Source organism: Podarcis bocagei (genome assembly GCF_964188305.1).
Source record: "Podarcis bocagei genome assembly, chromosome: 11".
NCBI classification, from domain to species: Eukaryota; Metazoa; Chordata; class Lepidosauria; order Squamata; family Lacertidae; genus Podarcis; species Podarcis bocagei.
The window spans coordinates 9,851,765-9,865,887 of NC_138136.1; the positions used below are offsets into that span (position 1 = coordinate 9,851,765).

General features: G+C 46.7%; 2 protein-coding genes and 1 long non-coding RNA gene across 5 annotated transcripts in view; 1 reads left to right on the forward strand and 2 right to left on the reverse strand.

The window, feature by feature from the left end:
- Window positions 1–14,123, reverse strand: part of LOC308597773 (cryptic protein-like) — a 442,052-nt gene that overhangs the window by 279,192 nt on the left and 148,737 nt on the right. The window lies entirely within an intron of this gene.
- Window positions 7,313–9,198, reverse strand: LOC308597936 (uncharacterized protein; the record flags this gene model as incomplete). Its single annotated transcript, XM_081213990.1, has 2 exons — window positions 8,217–9,198; window positions 7,313–7,938 (listed from the first exon to the last, which is right to left on the reverse strand). Exons 1-2 carry the CDS (start codon window positions 9,130–9,132, stop codon window positions 7,313–7,315), a joined length of 1,542 nt encoding a protein of 513 aa, XP_081070116.1. The 5' UTR covers window positions 9,133–9,198.
- On the forward strand, window positions 9,367–10,527 carry LOC308597551. Its single transcript, XR_014013052.1, has 2 exons — window positions 9,367–9,529; window positions 10,212–10,527. It is a non-coding gene; the product is annotated as an uncharacterized lncRNA (long non-coding RNA).

Consider the following 14,123-nt stretch of genomic DNA (forward strand, 5'->3'; position numbering starts at 1 on the left):
GTGAGGCATTTGCGAGCTTTTTTGCGGAGAAGGTCTTGTTGCTCCGCCATGACCTCCCTGCCAATTTGGATACAATAAAGGAACTGGAGACCCCTCGACTGTCCTCGGGTCCAGTATTGGACCACTTCGACCGGATATCCCCAGCCAATGTGGACAGACTCCTCCGAGCTGGAAAGCCCACCACCTGTCCTCTCGACCCGTGCCCGTCTTGGCTGATTAGAGCGTGTCCAGATGAGGTCGGGCCCTCCTGGGGGATATCATCAATTTGTCTCTTGGCACGGGGACATTCCCAGGGGAACTGAAGGAGGCAGTGGTGTGCCCGCTCTTAAAGAAAACATCATTAGATCCGTTAGATCTATCCAATTACCGCCCAGTTTCGAATCTTCCGTTCCTGGGTAAGGTGATTGAGAGAACAGTTGCTGAACAGCTTGGTGGGTTTCTGGATGAAACATCGGCTCTGGATCCATTCCAGTCCGGCTTCCGTGCTGGTCATGGGACTGAGACGGCTCTGGTTGCCCTAACAGATGATCTTCATAGACAGCTGGATCGAGGCGGGTCGGGGCTGCTGATTCTTCTAGATCTGTCAGCAGCTTTCGACAGGGTCGACCACGAACTCCTGGACCACCGCCTTGCCGACGTGGGGATCCAGGGCACAGTCCTTCAATGGCTGCGCTCGTTTCTCTCTGGTCGGGGACAGAGGGTGGCACTTGGGGGGGAATTGTCATCGCGCCACTCCTTGGTGTGTGGAGTGCCTCAGGGTGCGATACTCTCCCCGATGCTTTTCAACATCTTTATGCGCCCCCTTGCCCAGCTTGTCTGGAGTTTTGGGCTGGGTTGCCATCAGTATGCTGATGACACCCAACTCTGTTGATGGATGGCCATCCTGACTCGGCCCCAGACACACTGACCAGATGTTTGGAAGCTGTGGCTGGATGGTTACATGGGAGCCGGTTGAAGCTAGATCCTTCAAAGACAGAGGTCCTGTGGCTGGGAGGGGACGATATGGGATTGGGGGGACAACTCCCATCTCTTGCGGGGGTGCAATTAGTGCCAGCACCGTCCGTTAAGAGTTTGGGTGTAATCTTCGACACCTCCCTTTCCATGGAGGCACAGATTGCAGCTATAACAAAAGCGGCATTTTTCCATCTCCGCCAAGCTAAGCAGTTGGCTCCTTACCTCTCTCGCCCTGACCTAGCCACTGTGATCCACGCGACGGTCACCTCCAGACTGGATTATTGTAACTCGCTCTATGTGGGGCTGCCCTTGGGCCTGACCCAGAAACTCCAGCGGGTGCAGAATGCTGCAGCAAGACTCCTTATGGGGTCTTCGCTGCGAGATCTCATTCACCTGGTGCTATGCCAGCTGCACTGGCTCCCGGTGGCGTACAGGATCAGGTTTAAAGTCCTGGTTTTAACCTTTAAAGCCCTATACGGCCTCGGACCCTTGTACCTACAGGACCGCCTCACCTGGTATGTCCCACAGAGAAACTTACGGTCTTCAAATAAAAACATCTTGAAGGTCCCAGGCCAGAGAAAGGTTAGGCTGGCCTCAACTAGTGCCAGGGCTTTTCGGCTGTGGCTCCGATCTGGTGGAACACTCTGTCACAAGAGACTAGGGCCCTGCGGGACTTGACATCTTTCCGCAGGGCCTGCAAGACAGAGCTGTTCCACCAGGCCTTTGGCCAGGGCACAGCCTGACTCCCTCCCTCGGCAATCTTCGCGGATCTCTGGCCCAATGGTTGCCAGTGGCTTGATTTGAATTAATTTTATAGTGAATGATTTTAGAGTGTTGTTTGTGTTGTACTTTTGTACTGTTTTATTGGTGTTAGCCGCCCTGAGCCCGGCTTCGGCTGGGGAGGGCAGGATATAAATAAAATTTTCTTCTTATTATTATTATTACTTATTTCCTTCACATCTGAAGGGCGGGCGCCACTACTGTGAAGGCCCTCTGCCTGGTTCCCTGTAACCTCACTTCTCGCAGTGAGGGAACCGCCAGAAGGCCCTCGGCGCTGTATGTATATTTATTCAACACCCTCCGCTATACCTGGATATAGCACTAGGCAGTGCTTTTTTCCTTAAAAAAATGTTTGGGGGTACTCTCATTTTCCGACTCATATTGAAATACTGTCCCTCAATGAGGCCAAACTTAGATTCACAAAATGTTTAGATCTCAGAGCTGTGTACAATGTTTGGCAGTGGTTCTTGAGATTTCAAGGCAGGCAGATTTTTCAGTCCTATCTGTAGTTGCCAAGGATCAAAGCCGGGATCTTCTGCATGCAAATCGGGTGCTCTAACCCTGAGAATTATGGCTCTTCCTCTGCACCTGAGGATGGTACTGTTCCAAAGTGTTATTTTGCCATTGCACTGCAAGTGTATTATTACAATTATTCCAATTCTAAAACAAAACCAAAAACATTCAGAGGCTGCCTGCCAACTAAACAAGCACCACTCCATGCTCTGCGGATTTATACCCGATGAACAGCTACCTGTATAAGCTTTTCATTCTGGAAGCTGCAATGTGCTTAGTAAAGCCTGACTGAACTCTTTGAGAATTTAAAAGCCTCAGCCCTTTTGGTATTCATAGAAGTCAGATCAGATGCCAAGACAAACTCTCTGCCGCTGTTAATGGGGAGGCTGGAAGGCAAGGAATGGCGTTTGATGACATGCAGTGGTATGTACAGAATCCGGATGCGGTTTTATGAGGATTTGGAGTTTGAAAGGGAAATATTTGACTCTTACTGTACTCAACACTTAAAACAGGCCGGGCTTTTTTTTTAATACGTCCGAATGCCAGCTGCTGGGAAAATAAAGTGAGAGAGGGGTAATGCCCTCCATTCCTGCTTGTGGCATATCATTGGGGAAGCAGACCTTTGGTTTTTTAAAAATATATATATATAACATTTTATTAATTTTCCAAAAATAACAAAAATAAAACAATATCAAATCATAACATAACATAACATAACATAACATAACATAACATAACATAACATAACAAATTGACTCCCCCCCCCAGTCCATGGGGAGGCAAACTAAGGACCAGGGGCCGGATCTGGCCCAATCGCCTTCTAAAGCCGGCCCGCAGATGGTCTGGGAATCAGCGTGTTTTTACATGAGTAGAATGTGTCCTTTTATTGAAAATGCATCTCTGGGTTATTTGTGGGGCCTGCCTGGTGTTTTTACATGAGTAGAATGTGTGCTTTTATTTAGAATACTGAGGAGCCTGCCAGAGATCAGGTATTGATTTAAGTCCTGTCTGTTGCTGCAACACTTCATAACAAGCATTGGCTGTGCTTGGCCAGGTTTGTTAGTTTCTCATATGCTCGCTGAGCAATCTTCAGTCAAAGATTAACTCTGCTTATGAAAAACACGGCACACTCTCTGTCTCTTTCTCTTTTGCTAGTGATATAGATTTCCAGTCAAATGCTTTTAGTCCATGTCGCATGCCCAGATGACATTCTGGTCCAGTTTTGTCAATTTTTATGCTCTCAGACAACATTTACAATGCCAAAACCATTCAGCGGCAAAAGCCAAGCAGTGATACACTGACATCCTGTGACTGCATTTGCATGCTTATAGCTATTTTCCAGCTTCATGAATAAGAACAGCCTTTTGTTCTGAGCTCACTTTGGAACATAAAGAGAGGTTCATCTGTGGTGTTCAAATGAGATCTAAGAGATGAATTTGAAGTAACAGCATTTGTTTAGCATTAGGAATAATAATTGGACACATGCCATGATGGCAGCCATTACCCTGGAGAACACTTACGCATCTTCACAAGTTGTACAAATTCTGGATTCAGTCTCTGCATTTCACGGCATTTTCACAATAGTGAAACAGACACTCTGATACCCTTTCACCTTGAAGCCTGCAGGAGAAGCAGCTGAAGCCCATTCAACAATATGCTTTTATTGACAACCATCAAATCATCAGCTGAACACTCAACTTCACGACGGCTCAACAGCTAGTCTTCCATGCAGTCACAGAGCAAAAGTCAAGTTCCAACATGGCTTCCTCTGATGACAGAATGTCGCTTGGGTTCAGCAACCCTCAGTCCAAACTGCTGAAATACCCGTCACAGGAAACTTTGGGGAGCAATGAAGTTGTCTTGTTTATTATTTGAGTATGGTTAATGTTTTTTGTTATTATTTATATGGTGGGTGTGTTGTCTATGTGCTTTGCACATATATTGTTATGTTAGATTATATATTAAGGTATTATATGTTCTCCACATTTCCCCTTCCCTTAAGGTATTTTCTATACATACAGTGGTACCTCGGGTTAAGTACTTAATTTGTTCCGGAGGTCCGTTCTTAACCTGAAACTGTTCTTAACCTGAAGCACCACTTTAGCTAATGGGGCTTCCTGCTGCCGCTGTGCCGCCAAAGCACGATTTCTGTTCTCATCCTGAAGCAAAGTTCTTAACCCAAGGTACTATTTCTGGGTTAGCAGAGTCTTTAACCTGAAGTGTATGTAACCTGAAGCGTATATAACCCGAGGTACCACTGTAGATACATAGACTTAAATTCACTTGGAGACCTGTAGGCAGGATGGTATTGGGGGGTAGTAATCTGTAGCAGACAAGGAGAAGGGGACAACAGAGGACGAGATGGTTGGACAGTGTTCTCCAAGCTACTAACATGAGTTTGACCAAACTGTGGGAGGCGGTGGAAGACAGGAGTGCCTGGCGTGCTCTGGTCCATGGGGTCACAAAGAGTCGGACACGACTAAACGACTAAACAAACAAACAAAACAATCCATAGCACGGTGGATGGACTTTCAGGTCCTCTTTACTACAACTATTTTGCACCATGCAGGAGCCAACATAATTAAGTTGTTGTTGTTGTTACTACTACTATTATTATTATTATTATTATTATTATTATTATTATTATTATTACAGTTGTACCTTGGAAGTCAAACAGAATCTGTTCTGGAAGTCTGTTCAACTTCCAAAACGTTCAAAAACCAAAGTGTGGCTCCTGCAGCCAATCAGAAGCTGCAGAAGCCCCGTTGGACGTTCGGCTTCCAAAAATAGTTTGCAAACCGGAAGTCACTTCCGGGTTTGCGGCATTCGGGAGCCAAAACCTTCAAGAACTAAGCTGTTCGAAAACCATTGCGTGGCTATTCCCTCCCCCCCCCCACAGGTGGAATAAATAAAGACAACGGACACAGCGTTTTAGGTTAATGGGCGAAAATGGCCACAACTTTATTGATTACAGGAAATGAAGGGTATTGGCTTTAGGCATTGGCCCCTAACCGACTATCCGGTCTGACCGGGAAGGGTTAAACACCAACAGGGGGAGCCACCCGAGATGCGTATCCCTAGGCGCTCCCCGAGGGGTTACCGCTCGGGGGCGCGCTTTAGGCCCTAGCCTCCGTAGGTTTCGGACGAGGCGTCGCCCCTCGGAGTCCTTTAACAAACTACCCTTCAAGCATTGGGGGAGGTGATGGCGTTCCTCCCCCCCAACCTCATCTGCATGACAATACCCCGGCCAATGCCTACCGCCAAAACCGAGGGAGTTGTGACGATTTGCTACGAGGTAGGCGAAAAAACCAAGTGGCTCACAAAACCAGCCAATTAGCCAAATGGAAAAACTCCTACCAGGCCCCTTGCGGCGACCAGCCGAAGCCCATAGCAAGGTCAATGGCAAAACCTAAAGGGCGGGTGGGTGGGAAACCGCGTCGTCTCCGGGGTGAAAAGGGGCCAGCCGAGGGCTGCCCCGACCTTAAGTGGCCTTTCTAAGGCCCGCCCCTGCCGCCAGCCGATTGGCTGGCGCCACAGGGGATGCAAATAGGGGGAATCCCTGCCTCCCGCGAGGCTGGCGCCAGCCTCGCGAGAGCGAGTGTGGGCGGGGGTCGTGATCCTGCAACCCCCCCTCCTCCTGACGATCGGAAGGGGCATTGCGTGGCTATTCCCTCCCCCCCACAGGTGGAATAAATAAAGACAACGGACACAGCGTTTTAGGTTAATGGGCGAAAATGGCCACAACTTTATTGATTACAGGAAATGAAGGGTATTGGCTTTAGGCATTGGCCCCTAACCGACTATCCGGTCTGACCGGGAAGGGTTAAACACCAACAGGGGGAGCCACCCGAGATGCGTATCCCTAGGCGCTCCCCGAGGGGTTACCGCTCGGGGGCGCGCTTTAGGCCCTAGCCTCCGTAGGTTTCGGACGAGGCGTCGCCCCTCGGAGTCCTTTAACGAACTACCCTTCAAGCATTGGGGGAGGTGATGGCGTTCCTCCCCCCCAACCTCATCTGCATGACAATACCCCGGCCAATGCCTACCGCCACCGAGCTGCAAGCCGGCTCGCCGCCAATACCCTCAGACCTGTAACCAATCCCTAACACCTTGAAAAATATCAGCCAACCAAATATCATTTCCCGCATCAGATAGATGCACGCCATCCCAGCGATAAAGCATTTCCATGTCAAACCGTATGCATGGGTGCTGAATGACCCGACCTCCCCATGCGGCCACTCTACGTGCCACCGTGCGCTCCACAAGCCTTCTAGCTTTATTCACAGCCACGGGTTTCTCTGCATCCCGCCAACATCGCCTTTCCAGCAAAGATGACCAAATTATTGTAATGTTTTCATGGGATGCCCTCAACAATTCCAAGTCGTTGATAATATTCCACATCAAGTTAACCCCTTTTCTATACGCCAAGTCGTTCTCGCCAAGCTGGATGACCAAGGCACTGGGTGGGCCCTCGGCAGCGATTTTTTTGGATACAACTGGGAAAAACTCTTCCCAACGCATACCCCTCCTAGTGATCCATGATAGTTTGACCCAGCTGGGTAGCCGCAGCTCTTTAACCCAGCCCCTTTGTTCAGCGCGCCGCTTTGCCCAATATACGATGCTGTGGCCCAGGATCCACAGACGAACCACACCAGTACCTGAAAAGAGAGAATCGGAGAACCGGATCAGGAGGAGAGCCCGGGGGGAAAGCTGAGGGGAATTAAAAGTTCTACCGAATATAACCCTGGAATGCGTTGGATTTCCAGCGCCCCATGTCCATAATTCTTTCAGCCGGTAAGCCCATATGGGCGGCGGTGGTCGCCGCCCCAATGCGAAAGGAGTGCGCGGCGTACTCCTCTTGGGGAAGCCCAATGGCGGCAATTGCTTTGCGCATGACCCTCGTGAACTGCTGCTTAGAGAGGGAGGAACCGTCGGAATGCAAGAAAAAGGGGCCACTAGATTCCGGTCTTACACACAGGTATTTTCTAGCATCCTTTACAGGGCAAGGGCCTGCCTTTTGAGTCGCCTGGAGGCGAACCAAGGCTCCCTTGCCCAGCTGATCAGTCTTCTAACTACGGATTCTTAACATTACATGCGCGCTGCCCACAGTTACATCCTCAAGAAGAAGCCCCCTGGACACTGCGCTGTCCTCACAAACCACTTCGCCTATGCGTAGGGCGCCAAAAAATGCGAAAGAAAACGCTGCTGAAAATAATCTGGCTTCATATCTTGACCAACACAGGGCCCTCAGCTTCCTACGGATTTGGGTGAGTATATCTAAAGTTATTGGCCTTCTCCTGTCCCGGCCGTGAGGCCTGGACCTGCGCCAGCCCTCAAGCATCTTACGCACAACGAAATGCGAACAGGGATCCACAGAAAATAAAGTTTTAGAAAAGAAGGATATAGCTGCTGAATGAATATTGAGGGTTTTGGGGGCCCGGCCAAGATCCCTAAGGTGGACCAAGTACTCTATGACTTCAGACTTGGACGGTGCCCTGCCTGGCTTGGACCGCCCCTTTTTGATGCGGAAGGATGTGAAGTCTAGCCACGCCTTATTATACGATCTCAGGGTAGAAGGCGCTAGCGCAGACAATACTCCCTTTATTGCTTCTCGTTGCCAATATTCCAGAGGTGCTCCGGGAATGGTTGCGGCTGCTGCTGCGCATCCGGCGCCAATGAGCGAAAGCGTTCCATCTGGAAATGAGATAGAGCATCCGCGATGTTATTATCAATACCCGGGACAAACTTGGCTGAAGCGTGAAGGTTCAACCGCAGGCAGGAAAGGACAAAGTACCGCAAAAGGGACGCTACTCTGGGTGAGCGTGACGATTGTTTATTCAAAACTGACACGACCGCTAGATTGTCCGTCCAGAAACAGACCCTATGGTTTTTAAACTGGTCTTCCCATAAGTGAATTGCAACTACGATGGGAAAGAATTCTAAGAATGTCAAGTCGCGTAGTATTGGTTTACCTTGCCAGGAGGGAGGCCAGTGCTGGGCACACCACTGGCCCCTGAAGTAGACCCCAAAACCTAGGGACCCGGCCGCGTCCGAATGTACTTGGAAATCAGACTTCAGCGCCAAACTATCCTGCCAAAGCGATATGCCATTGAAACCATCCAGGAATTGCAACCAAACGAGGAGGTCCGCCTTTACTGCCTTGGAAAGGCGTACCCTATGATGGGGTGACCGTAAGCCCGTGGACAGCTTTGCCAGGCGGCCGCAGAAAGGACGACCGGGGGAAATTACACGGCAGGCGAAGTTGAGGTGCCCCAAGAGGGATTGAATTTGTCTCAAGGTGACCTTCTTTAGGGGCAGCATTTGGCTGATAAGCTCTCTTAAGACAACCAATTTTTCAGCTGGTAAGCGCGAGGTTTGGGCTACGGTGTCGAGTTCAATGCCCAGGTAGGTCATGGTAGTGACCGGGCCCTCGGTCTTCTCACCTGCCAGGGGGACCCCCAGTTCCCTGGCTAAGGACTCGAAGGCTAGGAGAAGGGACCTACACTCCCCAGCGTCACTTGCCACCAAAATAAAATCATCGAGATAATGACCCACCCCTAGAGCACCGGTTCTAAACTTTAGGGCCCATTCCAGGAATGTGCTGAAGGTCTCGAACGCAGCACAGGCAATAGAACAACCCATGGGCATAGCTTTGTCAATGAAGTAAGCTCCCTGGAATTTGAAACCCAACCATCGGTAGTCTTCCGGATGAACCGGGAGTAGGCGAAATGCTGACTCGATGTCGCATTTTGCCAAGAAGGCGCCCCTGCCAAAGCTCCGCACCAACCGCACAGCTTGATTGAATGAAGAATACTTCACCGTGCACATCTCTTGGGGAATGGCGTCATTAACCGAAGTTCCTTTGGGATAGGACAGGTTGTGTATCATTCTAAATTCACCGGGGGCCTTCTTTGGGACAATACCAAGCGGGGAGATATGAAGCCCCTCGATAGGCGGAGTTGAAGCAGTGAATCACGACCCACGCATGTGCAGACGCAGGTTGCGTTCTGCTCATGTTGCGAACAGGCCTCCGGAACGGATCCCGTTCGCAACCAGTACAGTGGCGCCCCGCAAGATGAATGCCTCTCAAGACGGAAAACTCGCTAGACGAAAGGGTTTTCCGTTTTTGAGCTGCTTCGCAAGACAAATTTCCCTATGGGCTTGCTTCGCAAGACGAAAACGTCTTGCAAGTTTGTTTCCTTTTTCTTAACACCATTAATACAGTTGCAACTTGACTTCGAGGAGCAACTCATAGAACGCAGTGTACATAGTAGCCTTTTTTGAGGTTTTTATATTTTTTTTTATAATAATTTTTATTACGTTTTTTTTCCAAATTACAGATAGAAAAGAAAGAACATAGACAGTAGAAAAAAAGAAAAAACAGAAAATCTCAACCATTTCAACAACTTATTTCAGATTTCTGTCGGACTTCCCCACATCTCCCACATAATGCATTCTTAACAATAAAGTTATCAGCAAATTATAACCTTGTTTCATGTGTTTCTTTTTACTTTCAATTGCAGTTTAAGTTTAAATCTCTTGTTTTCCATTTACTCTTAAAATATAACATATTGTCATTTTTACCCATTTAAACCTTGATTCTTTCATAAAAATTATCCAATTTCTTATATAAACCACTTTTGTTGCTGGGGCTAACATTCCAAATCATACGGCGTCTTAAGATTCATATAACTTATAATACTTTTGCAAATAGTCCTTAAATTTTTTCCAATCCTCCTCCATTGCTTCTTCTCCCAAATCTCGGATCCTTGCAGTCATCTCGGCTAGTTCCATGTAGTTCATCAGTTGCGTCTGCCAGTCCTCCAGTGTGGGCAAATCTTGAGTCTTCCAATGCTTGGCGATAAGAATCCTTGCTGCAGTAGTAGCATACATGAAAAGAGTTCTATCCTTCTTTGACACCTTCTGGCCGACAATGCCCAGGAGGAATGCCTCCGGTCTTTTTTGAGGTTTTTAAAGACTTTGGTGATTTTTGAAGCTTTTCCAAAACTTCTTTTGTAGCCATTTGGTGAGTTAAGCTTTTAAAACTTTTTTGGGGGGTTTTGGATTTTGGGTTGGGGTGTTTGGAATTCAAGGACTTGGTGTTGGGAAGGGGTTTGCAAGAATCTGGAAGCTTGTGTGTTTTTTCCTGCATTTTTATGATTTTCTGTGACCATTGGGCCACTCTGCTGTTTTTTTTTAAAAAAATCTGGGTTTGAATTTTGAAATGCTCTTTACAGTATGTGTGACTTTAAAGAGCACTTAATAAACTCTTGTTGTACCAAATTTGGCTTTGTTTGGACTTTTTTTGACCATAGGAACACATTAATTGATTTTCAATGCATTCCTATGGGAAACCGTGCTTCGCAAGACGAAAAATTCGCTAGACGAAAAAAATTGCGGAACGAATTAATTTCGTCTTGCGAGACACCACTGTAGTTGAAACAAAAACACCAAAACCATAGCCCCCTCCCACATTTAAAGGAGACCATTCCACAAACAGCGAGCCACTGCAGAAAAGGCTTGTTCTCATGTTCTCACCCTCTGGACCTCACATGGAGGGGCCTCAGATGATGGAAGTTACATAAAGTTACAAATGTCAGATTTGGGGGTGTTCCCATCATGCTCCGAAATGGCTTTTCGTCTCCTTCCCTCCTCTTGTAGCTGTGCTAAACATATAGCGTGAAGAAGAAAAATTCTGAAGCACTGAAAAGCTTGCTCACTGCCTTGTGATCTCTTAGCTCAGGGGTCAGCAAACCTTTTCAGCAGGGGGCCGGCCCACTGTATCTCAGACCTTGTTGGGGGCCAGACTATATTTTGATTTTTTTTTAAAAAATGAACGAATTCCTATGCCCCACAAATAACCCAGAGATCCATTTAAAATAAAAGCACACATTCTACTCATGTAAAAACAGCAGGCAGGCCCCACAAATAACCCAGAGATGCATTTTAAATAAAAGCACACATTCTACTCAAGTAAAAACAGGCTGATTCCCGGACCGTCCGCAGGCCGGATTTAGAAGGCAATTGGGCCGGATCTGGTCCCCAGGCCTTAGTTTGCCTACCCACATCTTAGCTGATCCTCCCAAAAGCTGTTGTGCTGCTGTTGCTTTCTGATCTGGCCCCTTTGGACTAAACCGTTCTGCAACCATGATAACCTGCAGGTTTCCCATCTAAAGGCAGCGTTAGTCAATCTGTTCTTCTCTGCCGACAGCTGTCATTGTTTTCGCAGTCTTTGAGGACGGCTGGGTGACCGGTGGCCGGTGTCCTTTTAGCTGCCAGCTCATCAAAGTGAATTTGAATGTTTGGACGCCTGTCTAAATATTAGTATTGCAAGAGGCAAGGAAGTATGGGGGCGGGCGGGCGGGAAACAGTTTGCAAGCCATCCTAATTCTTAAACTAAAATTAAAGGGGGATAAAAGGAAATAATCGACTGAATTCCCAGGGAAGGCAGCGAGCAAATTAGAGAGAGCAATAAAAGAACCATTTTCTTTTTCTCTGCCACCTGTTCCCAGACCCATCTCCCCCTTTCCTCTCTCTGTTTTAGTTAACTTAAAGGCATTGCCGTCATTTCCCAACTGCTGTGTATTTTGTTTAAAATGAGATATTTGAATACCCACCATGCTGCTAACTCTGAATGAGCAGCTGAATCTGTACTGCTTTCACGGCTACCATTTAACAGAGCAAGTGTTTGGAGCTGCAGTCAAGGTCTTTCGACTTGGGAGGAAGAAACTTTGAACAACATAAACCACTCATTCTACTTAGTCCCCAAAGTTGCTTTCCTAAGCATTTGGCCTGTGGAGCAGAAGGGCTCACAGCCACCTGGTGTATACTGCACTGTCAGAAGTATTTTCTACCTCAATGAGAGAGAGATAAGACTATCAGGAGGATATGAGGATCTCAGGCAGACATTTTTCACAGTCCTGTACATACACAGTCCTGCATATGCAAAGTATCTCCTCTAGGACTGGAATATACTCAAAGCCGAGAGTGGATTTCATGCTCTTTTTTCAGCTCATAGTGGTGAGGAAGAATGGAAGTTCCCCCAGAATGTCTGCTTTAAATGCATTATTTACACAATGGGCCCCACATGATTGGCTAATTCCGGGATTCACCTGTAGGCCAATCAGGTTGCGGATTCACTTCCACCTGGAGCTGGAGTGGGTGGCTCCTGTGGACCAATCAGACTACTGCATTCTGATTCCTATTGTTCTAGGACCAATCAGACTGCTGCATTTTGGATTCTATTCAACTCAGTACATAACAAGGACCACATTAGATGGAATGCTGGCAAGCCGATCTCTTTTTAAACAGGGACTATAGGTTCATCTTTAAAAGCAGAAAAGAGACTTTATAGGCAGGAGATACTTAACAAGTCATGGTCTTCCAGGAGTTGTGTTCAACTCTGTGAGCAGAAGGCAGTTTGTACAACTGATCTTTCCAGTGCTTTTTTTCTGAGGGGATTCAGGGGTACACACACCCCTAAACAATTTGTGAATCTAACGGGAGAAGATATATATATATGTTTCTTCTCTAGCACAGTGAATCGCCAGTTCCTTTGCTACCCTCCAATGGCGGCCTCATTTCCTGTCACAGTGTTTCCCGAGTCTCAGACGGAAGTGAGCATTTAATGTGTGAAGTAGGAGTTGGACTCTAGCACGGTAATTGGTCGGTTTCGTTGTTACCACCTCCGATGGCAGCTTCCTTTCCTTTCCTGGTGTTTCCTGAGTCTCAGACAGAAGTGAGCGTTTAATATGTGAAGCAGTGTGGAATGTGGATGTGTGGTGTTTTATGAGGTAATGCATGTTCTTTGTACTTTTGTCCATTTACTGTATTTATTTCCCCCGATTTGAACTATAAAATGGCAGTTTTCTTAAGTCAAAATGAGAGTACCCCTAAACATTTTTTTAGGGAAAAAAGCTCTGGATCTTTCCCTTACCTTGCCTTCTTTTTCTCCCCCTTCCTTCCTTCCTTTCATGCATATTGCCACTATACAGATTCTGAAAAAGTCTGCTTTGATGTCTTCCAGGAAACTGACAACTGCCGTAAAAGTGCTGTGTTCTGTCCACCTGCCATTAAGTTACCAATTCATAATTTTATTGCCCTATTAGCATTGTTATGACAATAATTGTATGAGACATGGATCCTAATAGGAGGTCAAATTAGACACTGGCCTGAAATCATTTTCATTACTTCCACTGCAAGGAAGAATTTCAAGCGTTATGAAGCACCATTTATTTCTGGACTTAGCTGAAGTGCCATTTGTGTTCCTAATGCAAAGTCAGAAGTACAACTGTGCATAAATTACTCTGCTGTAACTTGGACTATTAAATCAGCATGAAATAATGGCTTCCTGTTCTGTTCCTTCCCAGAACTGGTTCACCTGCTGCAGAGAAGCAAGGAAGCAGGCTACAGGCACCCTTCACTTGGACTTCTTATTTCCCTGCTTCGATGTAAAATATATCTCAGGTCCAAGAGCATCCTTCTTGACAAAGGGTAAAGCTTTATCTGCAGGTTGCTGGGCGATCATTTTTATTGCACTTCTTACAATTTTCCTGTGACTGAAAAGCTTAATCTTCTCATACATATTTATCATTTGAAAGAGCAACTGATGAAAATTGCCTCTCACCTTGATTAAACAGACCTTTCTGGATCTAAATTTGTGTTAATAAATATTAATTTGCATTTCAACAGGAAATCAAATTTCACCTCGTGTTTAATTATGCATCTTTACTCTGTTTAATTGTTATTTTGTAGACATTATCTTTTTTTTTTTTTTGCTTTGTTTTTGTTACTGCACAGACAACGTAGCCTTCAAGCAGATAACAGGAGTTCTATTCTGGCACCTTGCTGCTTCTTCATTTAGTAAACAACTCTGTCTC